At 41.2% G+C, this 18,427-nt stretch overlaps 1 protein-coding gene across 3 annotated transcripts in view; it reads right to left on the bottom strand.

Moving 5' to 3' along the window:
- Positions 1 to 5,453: 5,453 nt before the first annotated feature.
- ELP4 (elongator acetyltransferase complex subunit 4) overlaps positions 5,454 to 18,427 on the bottom strand; it is a 175,984-nt gene continuing 163,010 nt past the window's right edge. For 2 of the 3 annotated variants that reach the window (XM_008148937.3, XM_054725791.1), the window contains one exon: positions 5,454 to 6,086. In XM_008148937.3, the coding sequence (XP_008147159.2) occupies positions 5,955 to 6,086 (132 nt within the window). In that variant the 3' untranslated portion in view covers positions 5,454 to 5,954. The remainder of the gene's footprint in view (positions 6,087 to 18,427) is intronic. The other variant, XR_008558030.1, reaches the window with a different exon arrangement.

Raw genomic sequence — 18,427 nt, 5'->3', positions numbered from 1 at the left:
AATATCTGTTGGTTTTCCAAAGGTTGTTAACAGATGAAGTTTATGTGCAAAAAAGGGTAAGATATAAATTCAAGGAAGAAAAAAGTTGATAGCTGAAAGGTAGAGCGTGTCTTCGATATAATCCAATTTGTTTTATGTCAAAATGTAAGTATTTGTCTTCCCTAGAAATCCTCAGAATGATTTCTATAATAAAGTTAATTTCATTTATATTTGACAAGAATACTCTATAGATGTTTTATACACATTTTCATGCAATCATGCGTTTCTTTTTTGGCCAGCAAAAGTTTATTGTTCTTAGATATAGTTGTATTACTGTTCACAGTCCAATCATTTTGTGCATCTAGAATTCATTCCTAATCAATTAAAAGTGCTTGCAAGAGTTTTAAACTTAAGTGTTTTGAAGTTGTTCACAACTACATATCAAAATTAACCATTGTTGATTGTAAAAACCATGCCAAAGCCTTTGTATTTCCTTTATTATACTATTTTCTTTTTAACCTTATAGTGTGGTGTTACAAATTTTGTTCCCATGTTGGAGTAACATTCAAAACCAATGGTTACTTTCATACATTCTCTATTTTAAATCCCGATGATCCTTAAAGAAATAATTCTTAAAGATACCATAAATCGGAAATGTGTTAGAAAAAAATTCCACTTGAAAATGCATGTAGATCTGTGCCCATTTATGCCCACAACACACATACTAAATGGAAACATTTTCCAGCTAGCCATTTAATTCAAAAGCTCAAAGTCTAGAAATAATTTAAAAAATGCAACAAGCTATTAACTAAGAATTGTCCTTTGAATTAGGGCTGGCATTTTCAATCTGGGCAGATTTCCATTGTCAGCCTATTTCAACAGCGATTTCACTGAAGTATATTCAAAAGTAGATTTCTTATACAAGACTCTCTGAAAGCTGTTGCCTTTCTCCCTTTTCTCTCTCCCTCCCCTTTGCACAGAGGCATCATTCCCCATTGAACCACTACAGCTGTTCCCATTTGAATCTCCCTTTCTGTGCGGTTGTGGATGGTTGGAGGGTGGAGGGGGGATGTTGCATGTCAAGGAATAATGAGCACAGACACATCAACAGACAACAACAAAGCAGACTGTGACTGGCCGGTGGGAGTTAAAGGCCTTCAGTCATTGGCAGCTTAAGCCAAACATTCCCAAATCTATGAAGCAGGGCCCATTGTTGGTCAGTTGTTATTTGCAATGAAGCACAGATCTGATCATGTTTAAAGTGGCGGCACGCAGGGCAGGAGTGCTTGAGCCCAAGCAAAGGATGGAAGAAAATAAGCCTTTGTTGTTTTGAAAACCTGTCTGAGACTTTTATTTCTGTATGTTCTGTGAAACACATAAGTCAATATAGATGAGTTTCCTTCTGCAAACTTCCGTCAAAGGCTGGGGGTCCCGGCAGTGTAGATTAAATGCTTGCACAGGCAGAAACCCCTGGGGACAAAGACACACTTCCACTGAATTATACTGTGCTTTTATTTGTTTGTTTGTTTTGTTATGTTTTGAATCCCCAAAAGCAAATGATCAGAAATATAGAAATTAGTTGGAGGCTTTAAGAAACAACCTTCTACCTCCACATCTCCTATTTTCTTGTTAAGGAGTCTCTTGTGAACAGATCATTGTGATTCATCTCTCTGGCATGCTCTGTGTTAATGCTCTTATTCCACCAGAGTTGCTGTGCATTTAGAGACACCTTCCAAGGTTGATTGCAGCTTTTTTATGTGTGCCTGTAGTTTGATTCAATGACAGTCTGCGCTGCATGCTTGCACACTTCTGCAGTGGCGTGTGCAGACATATGCACTGTTGGTACAGTTGCCCATGCAGGTGTTTCTACCTCCTGACATTTCACAGCCTACATTCCCAGAGGGACATGTGTCCAGGGAACTGTTGGAATGGCTACGTGTGGTGCGTGCTGCTGCTGCTGCTGCTGCCTGGCTTCTTCCCTGGGAGAAGGGGGACAGTTTCCAACCGGCTATGATTTGGGCCAGGGCCAGGCAAACAGTTCTGGCCCACGGCTCTGTTGTGTAGAGTATTGACTTTGGAGAACTGGTGGCCCTTGGGTGCAGGAGCTGGGAATGGGAGAAGGGGAGTGCTGGGAGAGTGGAGGGTCTGTGCGTGTGCCCTTGGGCCCGTGTGTATATATATACATGTGACCTCTGAGGGTCTAGATTTCCGGGGCACAGTGGCACGGCCTGGCTGAGTTGGAAGAAGCGGCTGCCCAGCTGCAGAAGCCCTCTGGTCCAGCAGGATGGAAGGCTGCCCTGCATTCTGCCCTCACCCTGGGGAGATGAGCTGTGCCCTGAATGCAGCTCTGGGCACCCTCCCGGGGACGGCATGGCCAGCACTGTGTGGAAGCAATGCCCACGAGGCTGCCTTCGACTCATTGTTGAAACCGTTCATTTATTTATAGATAGGTGTATGTGTGTATGTATATTGGTGGGAACTCTGCAGGGAGGCTTTGACACCATCTTCCAGGACGGTGGCCTGGTATTTGGGGTGTCCTCAGTAGAACCACACGACGAACAGCTTATGCTTTTCCTCCAAGCTTGGCTGGCTTAGGGAGCCCAGGTGAACAGAATTGGAGGTGAATGTCTGAGTAAGAAACATTCAGGTTACTGAGTAAAAAAATTCTTTTTTACTACAAGGGATTTCCAGAATATTTTCCCTCCAAAGCTGTGCCTCCTGACTCTTTCGTGGTGACCCACTGACTTTTCTTGATACAGCTCACATACTCATCTCCTCCTGCTTTAAAAAAATCTTAACTAGTTTCCTGAGATACAGTATTATTTTTTAAGATTCAGCTATTTGTTTTGGGTGAATTTTTGTCATCTTAGGGTGGCGTCTATATTCTTCTGCTTATTGGTTTTCCCTGGGCCTTCACATGAACAAGTTATAAAAAGAAGGCTCTTCTTTGAATGTCTGGCTCACCAAGACCAAACACAAATTCTTCCCTTGTTTGTTTCTCCAGAATAAACCTCACCTGGTGTTTTTTTTTGCATCACTTCTGCATAACATCACTGCTCAGTTTTAAAGTTCAGAGTGTAAGTATTTAGAGTTAGTCTTGCTTAAATTTGATGGTGTTGATGGCGACTATCTATGGAAGACATTAATATGTTTTAGAAATGACATTCATAATGGACTTAAACAAATGAATAGGGGCCACCCCACCCCCATTTTCCTTTTGTATGTGGATGCCTGTGTCTGATTCTTTAAAATTAAAAGATAGACAGGGAATCGATTGCCAAGTGTTGCTTCTTATGAAGTAGTTTTATTTTGTGTAGTGTTAGTAATCGCAGATCCTGGAGGTGCAAATAAAGAATAAATGGAAGAGAAAGAGAAAAGTGGAAATTGGTGGCTACTAAAAAGTAATTCCTAAGGTCTTAGAACCCCAGGACCTGAGCAGACTGCAGTGGTCAAAATATTTACCTCACTAAAAAAATTGGCAAATCTAGCGTAAGAAATGAATACTAGAGAGGGTTTCGAAGTTTTAGAAACATTTAAAAAACTCTGTTTGCCATTGTTACATAAGTGTTTACATCTTGAGACAAGTTGATAATTGAAAAAAATCTGCTTATAGAATGTACATTTCATAATGTATCAAAATGGTCCATATACCTACGGTAGCATCAATGAAGACCAATATTTTTATGTAGTAAGTTATTAACTTATGGCTAATTGGATAATGCTTCCAGAAGGAAGGAAAATACATTTTCAGAGTGGGTTTTTATTGGAGGAAAACAAAAATATACATCCCTCTTCAGTAGCTAATTTTTACAAAGCCTGCCTAGTGAATCAGAACCAAACACTTGCATCTAATTTTTGGAAGGCCCAGGTACTATTGTTCAAAATGTACTTTTACTGAGTTTGAAAAGTTTCTTTTATATTTAAAATAAGTTGGGATCAAATATGCTCACTCAATTTTTAGAGCATTTATCCGTTTGCAAAGCATACATTAACTAGTAATTGGCTGCTAATTTTATAGACATGGTAGCCAGAGTAGTAAATCAATGATCTATTAAGTATTTTTGACAAGCAATTTACATATCTGATGACCTCACATTTTCTTTTCAGAGTCCAATGCTATGTAATTGTTCCGTTGTGTGTTTGTATAAAATGAGTCACAACATGATAAGAAAAAGGTTAGAGTTATTAAAATAATAACCAGACTAAAATAGTCATTTGAATTTATTCAGATTGTTCATAATGCTTTCAAAGGATATAGCAAAGCTTTTGGGGAGTAACTGCACATGCTTTATTATCTATGGACTAAATTGAGTTTCTGAAGTTGCTTTAAATTTTAAAAGCACCTTTGCTTAATATAAAAAAGCCCTCTAATTTTAACTGACAGATCAATTCTGAAACTTTATTTTGAAATGAAAATGGGAAAGAATTTGTGTCTCTTGAATTAAAAGAAGTGAAAAAAAAAACCACCAGACATTCTAAAAAAAAAAAAAAAAAAAGAAAAAAAAAAAAGAAATCTGATTTTTAGTACTAATGAAATAGTGGGTGACAAAATAGTTGTCTTTTTGATTTTGATCACAAAAAATAAACTGGTAGTGACAGGATCTGATGGAGAGATTTGACATCCTGGCGAATCACTGTCATTGATTCAATTATTCTAATTCTGAATAAAAGCTGTATACAGTGTGTGTTTATGCTACAGTGGTTTTTTTTTTTTTTTAAGTGACTGACATTCATCAGATTGGTTAGACAGTTTAAAAACCTAGTCTTTGTTTTCTACAATGTTGTCAAGAACAAATAAAGTGTAATTTGTGGTATATTAAGAGCAAACTACTTAAAATGCTAGTTATAAAACTGCTTCAAAATACTCTAACATATTTGAAAATGGATTTTGGAAATTTAGGTTGTAACAGCTTTAAATAGCTTTAAAAAATTGAAACTTTTAACTTACATATGCAAATTACTTAAAAAATTTTTTTGGTCTACTATTTATCAAAAGCTGTGGGAGTATGGAATTATGATTCAAAATCCTAATGTTTCATATGAAAACTGGTTCAGTATGCTATAAACCCCAAAGACATGTCTATATGGTTATAAATGTAAGTGCCCAGTCAATGTTCCTAATTAACAAAGAGTTTGCCTGATGCAAGCTGAGTTAGCTCCGGTTTTCTGCTTTGTCTCAGCCCTATGTTCTGTAAAAATCCCTCACCAAGCTTCCATACATGTTTTCCCTAGTTTTATAGCATGAATGTAGCTGTCAGTTTGAATTTCAGTCCCGAATTATATGTGTTGACATAATTTCGTAGTGCTGACTTCAATTGTTTAGGATTAAATAGAAGACCATCAACTTCTTTCTCTATGCTTTCTAGCATTCAAGTCCTTTATATTCATTAACTATTATAGCAGACTAATTACCTTTAATGGAGCCTTAATCCCAAAATATTATTTTGTCTTCATCAATTTAATCATAGGATGCATAAATGCAAATTCATTTTATTATTGGTCTTCATATATTAGCAAACAAATTTTTCAATGTTTTAAAAAGCTTAGCATTTTTGGTTGCAAGTGACTTTTTAAGAAAGAGAAAATATGTTTTTCATACACAATTTTGAATTTCAGAATGCTTTATACGCTACCCTCTGTGACACGCACTTTACCGTGAGCTACTAGTAAGTGCCTTAATAAATATACAGCCATGACCACTGTATGGCATCTTGAACTTCTGACATTTTATTTAAAAATAAAAGTACCTATTTTCCTTAGAGGCAGCATAAAACACATTTTAAAACGAAAGTATTTCTTCTGTATTATTTCTGTACAAAAATTTGGTTTAAAAAAATGAAGAATGGTCGCATCATTCTGCAATCCTGTGTTTTTCAACAATTGGAGGGTCAGATCGTTAAGAAAAATATTTACATAAGCTCTTAGCACTCATAATTAGAGTGTCATAATTCTGCGTGCAATGACTAGGGAGGCATCTAGAAGTCCAGGTGCTTCTTGCCTCCGGCCATCATGCCACAGCCTGGGCCCAGCAGCTTGGCGGAGTCTGCCAGATCCGGTTTGCTCGAGCGGCTCACTGTGTCTGACAAGTCTGGAGGCAAATGCAGTCTCTACGGCAGAAGATGGTTTGGGAGAAGGAAAGAAAGAAGAAAAAAATTAATTTTGCTTTCACGAGCACACTTCAGGATACAATATTATGCTCTGTTGATCAGCATTTAGCCTTGCATGTAAAATTCCTACTAAAACAGTTCTTCAGACTGAAGCCCAATATAATCAGCCGGCCCCTCCTAGATTTCACAAATTACAGCCATCACACAACCGGGACCAGGAATCTCAGTGGAACATTTCCAGAATCCAAACCTAAATGCATGAAGATTTTCTTATTTAGGTAGCAATAAAAACATGTCGATGCATAAATAAAAGCATAATTGAAAAAAAAATCACATAATAATGGCAGGCTTGTTTTTGGGCTTTGTTTTGGTTTTGCCAGGGCTCTGAAATGCTATCTTTCAATCGAATATAGCTTTTCAGCAATTAAGGATTCCCATGAACACCTGCTTCCCTTGATCTAGTAGTATGACCTGAAGATGATTCTATTTCAAGGCTGTACTTTTCTAGGAACTTACGATTTCCACAGAAATAAATACTGACATAATAAAAAAAAAATGATACCAATCAAAGGGTCAGTATTTTTCATGTGCTCAGATGGGTCAGCTGTAACATCTGGCACAGGGTAATGTTTTCAAAAGTATAGTGCAGCTTTGACCACCTCCCCGTGCTAATTGTTTTATCTTGAGATAGAAGTCGATTTAAGCAGATATAGGCTGCTTTAAGCAGTAACTGCCCATAATTACATAGGAGTTACTATAATTAAGGAGATATATTCATATTTCAAAAGAACTTTTAGGTTTACAAAAGGATCTCTACCAAATTCATAAACATCCAACCTCAAAGGAACATATCTGTTGTGTGTGGGAGGCTAAAGATAAGTAAGGCAGGATGGGGCCGTCCACTGGTGACTAACCAAGGCCTTGTAGAGGTTAACTGACTTGGAGACAACCTATCTGAGACACTTCATTTGGAAAACTCCAATATGGAAAAAAAAGTTGAAGATGGAAAAGGGTAGAAACATTTTTTTGGGTCAAAATATTGTGATTCACAAGCATATGTTCTGGCTAGTTTCTTCCCCAATAAAAGGCTTGTTTATTGTCATGTAAACACAATCTGTATGCAGAGGCTCAAAATATTTTAACAGATTGAAAATAATTTATGAAAATATTCTTCCCTGATTGCAGTTTGTCTGCATGGACTTATTTTTTAATGCATATACATCTAGGATGAAAGACACTAGTATACTAGTACAAATATATGATCAACAAAGATGTCAGAAAGGTCAAGAAAAGCTGGAATATCCAGATAGGAATAGTCATATAGTATTATTCATTCCTTAGCACCCAGCCTGTTGCACATTAAGTAGTTAAATGCCTACTTCTCGACCGATAAGAAACCTCCAATGAAGACATATTTGTTTCTTTGTTTTAAATAATCTTTTCATTTCTTGATGCCCTAATTCAGTGATGGGCAACCTTTTGAGCTTGGTGTGTCAAACTTTGCCAAAAAACTGAGCATAACTCGGGTAGTGTGTCACTTTGAGGAAAAAACATTATTTCGCAAATGTTCCATCCTCAGGAGCAGCAAATGTTTCATCCTCAGCAGGCGGCCGCCTCAGTGGCCGCGTGTCATCAGAAATGGCTTCGCGTGTCAGTGCTGACACGCGTGTCATAGGTTTGCCATCACTGCCCTAGTTTGTTCTACAAAGGATTTCAGGCAGAAATGAAAGCATGAAAGGCCCAGGAACCTAAAGGATGGGCATGACTAAAGTCTGAGGCTATGGATGTCTCTGTAGTGTTAACTCTATCACTGTTCATGTGAGGAAGCAGGAGGGAAAGAGACATTTAATTATAAATCTGACTTTTTTTAAAAAAAATTATTTTATTGATTTTTTACAGAGAGGAAGGGAGAGAGAAACATCAATGAGAGAGAAACATCGATCAGCTGCCTCTTGCACACCCCCTACTGGGGATTGCCCGCAACCAAGGTACAAGCCCTTGACCGGAATCAAACCTGGGACCTTTCAGTCCGCAGGCTGACGCTATCCACTGAGCCAAACCAGTTTCGGCTACATCTGACTTTTAATGTTTCTTTAAGAACTAGTAGTTATTGCTAATGAACAAAGGAAAAATGACTAGGATACATGCATGATCTGAAGGTTAACTGAAACTCACAAAGCTAATCTAACAGGTTACAAAGCAAACCTACTAGTCCAAATTCTCTTATACTGTACTAGTGATTCGTTGTGTGAGACGACCCCGAGTCCTGGAGTGCCGCCTCAATGCCCCACTTTGAGCTGCGCGGAGCAGCCACCGAGCTCCGCCCCCGCAACACGCATGTGGGGCTGCCCCAGGAGAAGCCACACGAAGTGGACGCTGGGACCCCTGTGGGGCCGCAGGAACCCTGGCGGAACCCACGTGGAGCAGCCGCCAGCCCCGCCCCCGCTCTGCGCGCAGCCATCTTGTGATGGCGTTATGGCGTGAAGGTCAATTTGCATATTACCTCTTTATTATATAGGATATCCTAAATACTGAAATATAAACATAGGGTACAAGAAGAACCCTAACAAAACCAAAATGTGTGCGCATGTGTGTGCACACGTTTGGTTGGGGCCTCACAGAGATGAAGCCAGAGGGTGATTAGGCTGTTTAGGAAATCAATGGGAGCCAACAAATACTAGTATTGAGAAGCGACTCAGAGCAAGGCATTCTGAGAGGATATGTGAACAGAACACCTTCCACACCGGGCCTTTGCTGACCATCTAGTGACCCCAACAGGACAAGCACAGGTAACCCTCACAGTGAGCCCTTCAGGTGGTGTCTGTAGGCGAGACAGAGACAAGGCAGAAATCATGGTGGGGGAGGGGAGCAGGAAAAAGCTGCAGGAGGAGGGCTAAGTAATGAATTATTGCATTCTGATGCACAGAAAGAGTAGAGCTGATATATCTTTAAGATCCATTTAGATGAATAGCTCTGATCATCTAAGTGAGGAAATCAGTGTAGTTTATTCAGAACCAGCATAATAAATTTATTTTAGGAGCGTACTATTTGCTGAAAATTTTCTCTGCCTCCGCTTCTCTAGGTGACGAGTGTGAGCCGTTTGGCTAGAAGCCCTTTATAGCAAAGGCAGCTAAATGTGACGTGTGACACATTGGAAATCTTTCAGGTTGCTTGGCTTTGAAGTCAAAAATCCATTTGTGTGTAACTTCTAAGCACAACAATTTGGGGTGATGTGATTAAATGTTTCTAACCAAATGGTACATTGCAAAGCCTAGATACATATGCCTGTCCTTTGAAAAAGCCCATGGGGGGCTCTTGGAAATATGGGAACCTGTGTGTGATTTTGCCGGCTTTTGTGGATCATGACTTCAGGGAGCTCACTCTGCAGTCTAAATTCTCAAGCAGTGGGTTTGTTTCCTTCTTTCCGAGCCTCCCCCTGTGCACCACGTCAGTGCGATGTGAAGTAGCCGAGGAAGAAGGAGAGACCAGGCTCTGGGCTTGCCAGGCGTGTCAGGGACTTCTCCTTGGAGACTTCCAAAGCACTCACACACGTGACATGGAAACGCTCCGATGCTTCTGCACCAGATCTGTCTCCTGAACAAATGTGATGTGGGGCAGCTACTCTGCGTAGCACGGTGATGTCCTTTATCTCAGCTGCAAGGCTGCGGGGGCATGTGAACTTTTTTCTTCTTAATATTTTTTAGTAATTGATTTTTAGAGAGAAGAAGGAGGTGGGGGTGGGAGAAAGAGAGAGAGAGAGGGAGAGAGAGAGAAACATCCATCAGCCACCTCCCACACGTGCTCTGACCAGGAATCACACCCGCCACCTCTTGGTGCAGAGGATATCGCTCCAACCAACTGAGCCACGCCGGCCAGGGTGGTATCTGAGCTTTTAGACTTTGGGGTTTCAGTGCGCAATGGTTTAAATACAAATCAGACTATAAAAAAAAGGTAAATACTATTTTCAACCTTGTAAATGAAATCAAGGTATTAATCTTTCTCATATCTTACTTCTGAAGTGGAAATTTTCCCACCAGATCTCCTTTGCCCCGGTTCTGGAAGAAAGGGACTGTGCTGCTGATGCAGGAGATACATACCTGGCTGGCTGCCTATTTTCCCATCAATGCCTTGTCTATAATGATGGTTTTTATGTAGGTGATGGGATTTGGGAAGGTGTGACAACTCCCAATTTCCCGCAGAGGCCTGGGCGATTTACAGCGGCCCCTCTGGGCTAATGGGTCCCCTTTCTCTTGTGATACAGGGAGGCAGGCAAAATACCCTGGCAGATTTGGGGGGCTCTTGCCAAAGGGCACCCTTAGGCCCATAGGAAACCCTGGTCCATAATAAAGAAGGAGCAGGGGAAGTGCTTTGCTCTGTGGCTCCGGGAGGTTCCAAGCCCAGCCAGACCTGGAGATGCTTCCCCTCTGCATGCCTCTGTCTCTGTGGGCTAAGACTCTGTCTGTATTTTGTTCCTTGAGTCAGCCACTAACCATATCCTATAGATACACAGGACTGTGTTTCCTGGCTCCCCAGTTCCCTTCCTAATTCCTTTTCCCCACCTGCCAGACCTGTGCTCCGCAACTCACAGCTCCCAGGCAGACGGGGCAAGATAATGAATCCAGATTACACCTGGATTTGAGACAAATTGCAGGTAAATACCCATTAAAGTAAGTTTAATCAGTTTATAATTTTTTTGTATTTTGACAACATCAAACCATCAGGCACTGTTTTCTGAAAACAATTGATGTAGTACATTTTAACCCTTAGCAGATAAGAGATTTGTTCTAATCCTTTTAAAACTTCTGACATTTCCTGAAAAGTCGCACTTTGTGTATTTTTCACAAACCCTGAAATAGGTGTTAATATTACCAAATACTTCCTAACAGTTTTTTTTTTCTTTAAGACACAACCAATTTAAACTAAAACTTGTAAACAGCTTAGAACACAAGGGTTCCACACCAGCCCCTCCCCAGAGACAGCCAGGGACAGTTTGCTATCTCCCTGGCACTCGCTCTCCGTGTGACCTCAGATAAGCTGCCTCAGCGTCCTCCTCTCTCACCAGGGAATCAATTCTCCCCCCACAAGACTGTTTCCAGGATCAAATGAGATGCATGTGTTCTATGAACTATCAAGTATTACGCTAATTTATTTATATCTATTCTTGTTAAAAAAAAAAAAAAAGATTTGAGGTGACTCGTAAAAATATGGTACCAAAGATAAAAATCAGTGAGTTTGTCAGGGCAAGAAGTGAGTCTACAAATATAATAAACCAACATAATTATAAGCAATAGCAAGAGAATATCGGACTTAGCCAGCAGGGCTCAGTCACTAAGCCGAGCCCAGGCAATAAGTATGCATTGCCCTCCACTGAGGCTCTGCAAAGAAGTATAAAAGGGAACTGCAATAATGCTCTTTGCTTCTGGAAAGATTTAAAAAGTCTAAACAGTAGTGAAATGGAGCCTGCAGGATGCCCGGCTTCTGGGCCACGGAAGTATGCATGGCTGTCTGAAGGAGGCAATTTGGGGTCCATTCAATTTAAAAAATCTATCTTTTGCACATGTCTCCATTGCTGAAAAAACAATAAAAGAAATGTTAGAAGCAGCAGCAGCTTCTTCATTCAAGTTTTAAGAGAATTCCGCCTTCTTTACATAAAGAAGAGGAAACAAATTAACAAAAGGCATGGCATCCTATTCCATCCCAGGTTCCTTCAAGAGCTGTGTGAGGCCCTCGCCTGGAGGATTTCTGTGGCCAGGCTCTGTGTTATGAGGCCCTGCTCTGAAGGGCAGGGAATGAATCAGAGTATAGGCCAAGTAGTCATATAAAGACACTCCCACCCCCTCCACAAACAGCTTAAAAAAGTTGTGTGTATTTCTCTCCCAATTTACGGTCCAGAGGTTAGGCAATTCTCAGCTAGAAGCACTGGTCTGCCATCCTCAACAAGGGGCTTCCACTTGCCTCCAGGGCTGATGTTTCTGTTCTCTCTCAGTTGGTGGGAAGAAGAAGGGACCAAGAAGGCAAGACCCGGAAGTTGGGCACATCACTTCCACGCATGTACAGAACTTAGGACATGGCTGCAAGGGAGGCTGGGAAATGTTTTAAAACATGTAAAAATGTTTAACAAATCCATTACTATGAAGAAGGAGCAAATGGTTCCTGGGAGACAACTTCTCGATAGTTTCGAGAGGGGCCATAGCAAAAGAATCATCTTCTAGAAGTATTCAGTGCTCATGTATGAGTTACAGCTGGTTGCCTGGGGCTCAATTCTTAGTTTCTGACCGAGGACATGCACAGTGATGCCTCCATAGCCCAAAAGGCAGGGCTAACGTAGTGCTCAGAGTCTCTCTTGCTCTTTACATAAAAAGAAAGGTTTCCCTTTCCTTTGTGGAAAGACTGATTTCCTTCCAGTGGCACTTAGGAAGGAGGATAGGGGGAGGAGACATAAGAAACAGACTTGCTATATTCATCGTCACCATCACAGTATTGTTATTTCTTCACAAGATTTTAGAGTGTTGTTTCAATTTATATAAAAAAGCAATGTTATGTGCTATTATGTAATTATTATATTTTTACATGGTTAAATTTCTGTTATTCCATAATCACTACATTATTACAATGTAATATTAGGTTGCAATTATTCTACATCGGGTTAACATTCTGCAGTGTGGAAGATGCATCTGCCTACTCTCGGTGAATTTTGCGTTACTCTGCTGTAAGAATAGGCCAGGGGAAACCAGCCCAGAGCAGTTCTTGCTCTTTTTTGGTTTGGTGGGTGTACATTTGGTAGTGGCCGAAGATTTCTGGAAAAAATTCTGCCAGATGTGGTCAGGTTTTAGGTTTTAGTTTTTGTTTAAGATCCAATTCATTCTCAGGGTTCAAGATTAAAATTGTTTTTACCGAATGTCATAATTGCGCTATATCCTTCAATGTGAGAAAAAATCATTTGGGTCTTCCTGGCTGATCTGAAAATTAGACAAAATTTCAGCGCGGGAACACTACATGCTGGCTGCCCATGTTAAAATGCTCAGGTGTGCAATTATTTTGACCGTCAATTATAACTGACAGCATTGTCTTATCTCCAAACTCACCTCTGAAAGCAGACTGTGAGGAACTCGCTTGTCTAAACAAAAGTGTGATTTGTGAAAAGGCACATGTCTGTGGCAGAGATTGCTAGCGTACTCCCAATGTCTATTCTCCTTTTGCTCTGTGTAAAAAAATCTGCATATGCCTGGGGCACACGGCCTCCCAGAATAGAGGCCACACTTCCCAGTTTCCTTGCCAACAGGTGAGGCTGAGTGACTAAGTTCTGGTCACTTCACCTTGAGCACAAGGGCTATGGTTAGGTTTAGGGTCAGATCCTTTAAAGGGGGGAGGTGTCATTTAATTCTCCTTTCCCTTAGTATCGCTATTCGACCTTGGCAAGGAGGCCCCTGTCCTGGGCCCTGATCCACCCCTCCTCCGGGGTGAGGAATTACAGGCAAAAGGGTCGTGCCCATCTAGAGCCTGAACCCTTCTTTACAGGACATGCTCTGGGTGGTCAAACCTCAGAATTGTGGTCCAAATGGCCACAAAGCCTGCACAGGTCTCTTCCCCAGGTTCAGCCTGCAAGGGTGGGCTGTGCTGTCTGTGTGCACACCCTGGGCCCCTGGAGTAGCCGGGACTGCTGATGTGGGCGTGTGGACGGGGTTTGGATGTGCAGGTTGGTGTGGGAAGTACATGTGCCGGCTCTGGGAAGGAGGCAGGGGTGGGAAGAGGAAGGAGGTGGGCTGCAGGCCAATTCTCCCTACGTCTCGATGTTCTGGAGTGGAACCCTGAACCTACATTTAAACATAGCTTTCTAGGAAGGTAGGTTTGTGAAGGAAGGAAGATAAAGCATATTTATGGCTTGTTGGCTTGACAACTTTAAAATATGCAGGCATAGAAAAACTAAGGTCTTCACTTGCTGAAACATGGACTTGAGGGCCGGTGTTGAAACAGCCATCCTGGACCATCAGGATGGAAGCTACAGGTTGAGGAGGACACAGCACAGTGGCAAAACTGGTCTAGGGTCCCTGACACATCTGGCCATCAAAAGAGCCCGGGGTCACTGACCTGGGTTATTATGTGGGAGATGCATGAACTTCTATATTTTTTAAACTTTGTAATAAAAAGCCTGGCCTATATCCTGTTTACACAGAACTTGTACCTGGAGAATGGAGCGCTCGAGTTCTGTGACCTAAAGATGTGCTGGCTTAGTGTTGGAAGGTGGGCTCTGAGGTCAGATACTGCGGTCCTTGTTATTTATGCCTATGAGAACCTGGAGGGCAACCCTTACCTCCTAATCAGTGGCTCTAGGCAAAATGTCGGAGAAATTCAGAATATCAATGTGTTAGCTCCTTGCCACTTTCAGCAAAGTTATTTATAGAAGAAAAAGAACTTAGGTCAGAGTTACAGAATTTGGAAGAAGAGACAGAAGAGCCCGCTGCCCTGAAGGGAGGTGCTCTGTCTGCAGCCCGCCATCTACACTGATGACAGGCTCATGGACAAGAGGGATCCTTCCAGAGAGCAGAGCTGGGGCTACACACAGGGCTAAGTCCTGTACTTGAGGCAGAGAATTTTTGCCATTTCTAGACAGTAGGATCCCCATTCACCCCTGAAGAGGCAGTAAGTGTGTGGGAAAAAGGCTGCGTAGTTTTGGGCCCCAAAGGGTTGTGGACTCTGACAGAGACTTATAATTATCCTCGAATATGTACTTTCCCTTTTCCCTTTGGTAGAAGGACCTTGAATACACAGCCATCCTGAATAGAGACTTTACTTCTACTCTTCCGTTTCCGCTAGTTGTAGACCATGGACCAAGTCCGCAAGGAGCAGGAGTGAGGTTGCAACTCGTGGACATCTGAACGGAATTGGAACTCAGGCAGCCTGGCTTCAAAGGCCACATTCCTAGTCATCACTCTATATGCCAGAACTTTTCTAAGCATTGAAAATAAAATACTGAACAAGACAGGCCAGATCTCTGCTTTCCAAGAACTTAAAACTTCAGAAAGGGATAATACATACTAGACATTTACATAAGGAGAGGCAGCTAACATATAGGAAAGCAGACAAATTAAGACGATAATTCAGATGGTAAGAGGTGCCCTTAAGGAAATCAAACATGGTGATATAATGGGTGAAGACCTTTCTGAAGAGTCCATCTGAGATAAGGACTAAATTTGTGAAGTGACTTATAAAGACCTGGAAAAAGAAGTTTCCAGGCAAAGGTAACAAATGCAAATGCCTTAAAGGCAGAAATAAGCTTAGCACGTTTTAAGGACAGAAAGAAAAAATCAGTTTTTCTGAAGTAGTCAACAAATAGGGGAGTAGCTATGAGAAACTTGGCTTGGCAGGTAGGCACCAGATGGTGTAAGGTTCATAAGCTGTTGTGAGTGAGCAAAGGGCAGGGAGGGAGTGATGTAAACTTATTTCTATGAATGCAGGGCTATCTTATCCATAGCCGTACAAGACCATGCATGGACATTTTCAATACAGAAAACAACAACTGTTGCAAACATATACATTTTTTAAGGACAGAGTTTTCCAAAAGGTGGTGTAGCCTGGCTGTGTTCTAGATCCTTCCTTCTGATTGAGAAGGAACATGCTATCTACTGAGTGACCCACAGCCCCCTCCCCCCTCCTCCTGTGGGGAGCGGTGGTTGTCTGTGTCATGCCTGCCCAATACGAAGTTTCCAGTTGGAGGGTTGGGCTGTGTGTGAAATGCTCAGGGAGGGGAGACTTTGGCAGCACTGTTTTGTGAGAACGGCTTGCTGAGCTTAATCCTCTTAAAACGTGAGTCAGAATCTTTGGGACTACACGGTATTAAGAATACCACCATGTTTTGGTCCAAGTGTTCCTCAAATTTTAGACATTTAAGATGTGGGAGAGTCATGTGATTTTTTTTCTTCCTTACTTCAGATACAGACAGAGAACCAACGAGATTATTTCTGGAGAACTTCACTTAAAATGGTTATACTGTCTATACGAACTAAAGGCAGAGTCTTTTTCTTTTGTTTTTCTCCTTTTTTCTTTTGCATGTATTAGTCTGGCTAATGTTCTAACATGAGCAGGACTGAAAAACAAATCACGATAACAGTTGGAATAAGGTGATTCAAATTGTGACGGAAACTTGGACAGTAGAGACACTGCAAACGATCTTTCCCCAACCCTGGTGAGCTCCTTCTCTGGGATAAAGGAATGGGGTGGGTAAGTCACACATGGCCATGGCCATCCAACCCTGTGAGTGCGCACCCCTGGCCTAAATGAATCTCCTCATATGTCCCCAACTGACTTCCTTCCATTCCTCTTTCCTTAAAGGTGTAGCAGGGCTTCCCACCCTGGCAACCTTTTCACTGGCCTGCAACTGCTGCTCACCCCAGGCTTGTCCGTTCTGGACTACACAGTGCAGGCAGGAGCCTATACACTCCAGAGTGTGTAGAGTTTGAATGAAGTTTCAGCAGGCCAGGCTGAGCGGTGCTTGAGACCCAGGGCCTACTGCTGGAGGGCCAGAAATGGGAGGAGAAGGGCTCTTTCTGTGGACAGACTGTCCTTCTGATAGGCTTGTCCAGCCTGCTTTGTCCAGGAAGCCCCTTTTCTACTCAAGACCAGGGAGGAAACCTTGTAGGAGCAATATTTTTGGGCACTACCTCTCAGGTGGCTTATGAATAACAGGATATTTTAGGAACACTGTGTTTTTAGATCTGAATGTTGAGCTTGAAAAACACACAATCTTTTTTTAGAAATAAATTCAAACTACTAACTATATGAGAATGTCTTTCTATCCCCTTTGGCTTTTAAAGCATAAGACTCTACTCTGGAGCTGACAAAAGGTAACGTCCTCCTTGTTTTTGCCTACTTGAATTCAAACTAATGTTTTCTCTTTACTATAATCTGAAGCCTTATACTCAGGAAGTCAACTATTAGCAGACAGATGAATGTGTAAACTCAATGTTGATCCCTAAATCCTAGAGAACTGTAGAACTACAGCAGATTCACTATTCAACTTAGGCAATGGAATAGATGAATTCTATGTAAAAAAGCAGAAATCAGGGGATTCTGAATCAGATAATCCCTTTAAGTTACCATACTAACAGCACTCCACTAAAGTTTCAAAATGGGCAGCTTTTGATGAACATTCCTCTTAGAAATGTGGCAATCACATATTTTGTATGTAAGCATAGTATAATACATATACATATATTTCCTTTTGGCTGTCCACCAATGAGTCCCAAGGGCAAAATGGCCAATGTGTTTGCTTGCATAATGCCCTACAGTGTATGCAGAATGTCACTGGAAATGGCAATGTAAACCATCCTGACAGCATTCAATCTCCCGGCTCCTCTTTAGTTACTCTGAGACCCCCCCACCCCCATTGAAGGGTTTGCTAGTTCCTGGGTATGAAGAAAGAATTTTTAATGGGGCCAAGTGTAGGTGTTTACAAGGGGGAATTGTTGTTTTTTCTTAGGAGCTGCCTTATGTTCAATAGTTGTATTTACTTTGTCAAGCTAGCCAGAATTAGAGATCCCCATTGCTAGGCAGCCTAGAGCGGCTGCGAAGTATTTCTGGGCATTCAGAACTGAAGCATGTGCTGCCCAAAGGCAGGTTTCATTACAGTGCGTTATTTAGTCCTCCTTCGTAGCTCCCTACCCCCACACCCCTGGAGAGCAGTGCTTCTATAGCAGGAAATCTTGGTTACTCTATGCTGAAACATATTTACATGACTGAAACATGACAATTAGCACATTTGTAAAGCTTGAGGGAGAGGCACACTCTAATGGTTTTTTGAAGCAGGCTGATTTCCTGGGGCTTTTAATCTTATTTTATTTTGTTCTACATGCATGAACAAGTCCTTCTTTACTATAGGTATTTGACCAAGTCTACCTGATATGAATGTGAATGAAAAGAAAATTGTACAAAAATTAACTTTATATTTCATGTTTGCCAAACTGTTCCTCATTTCTTTCACCAGTTCCATGTGTGCTGAGGGCTCTGCTATCATTTTTGACATGTTGTGTTACTTTTTATGTAAAGGGGAGTAGGTAGTATGTTTTTGGTTTGACAAAATTAAACGTGGCTTTTTCTGTACTGATTGTATAAAAACTTTCCATAATGAACAAAAAGTATCGATTATAGCAGTGATTTTTCCCCACTCTTCATGGTCAGATAAAGGTACACTCTTCTAGGTGGTGTATATTTCATTTGCTCCAAACTTAAATTAATACCCAGGTGGTATTAAGTAGCATTATTTCAAAAGTGCAAGTATACATGCGTGTATATGTGCATATGTGTTTATGCCTGTTTATACATATAAATATATAACATGAACATTT

The sequence above is a fragment of the Eptesicus fuscus genome, chromosome 13 (genome assembly GCF_027574615.1).
Source record: "Eptesicus fuscus isolate TK198812 chromosome 13, DD_ASM_mEF_20220401, whole genome shotgun sequence".
Classification (NCBI taxonomy): Eukaryota; Metazoa; Chordata; class Mammalia; order Chiroptera; family Vespertilionidae; genus Eptesicus; species Eptesicus fuscus.
This window is presented reverse-complemented; position numbering and strand designations above follow the sequence as displayed.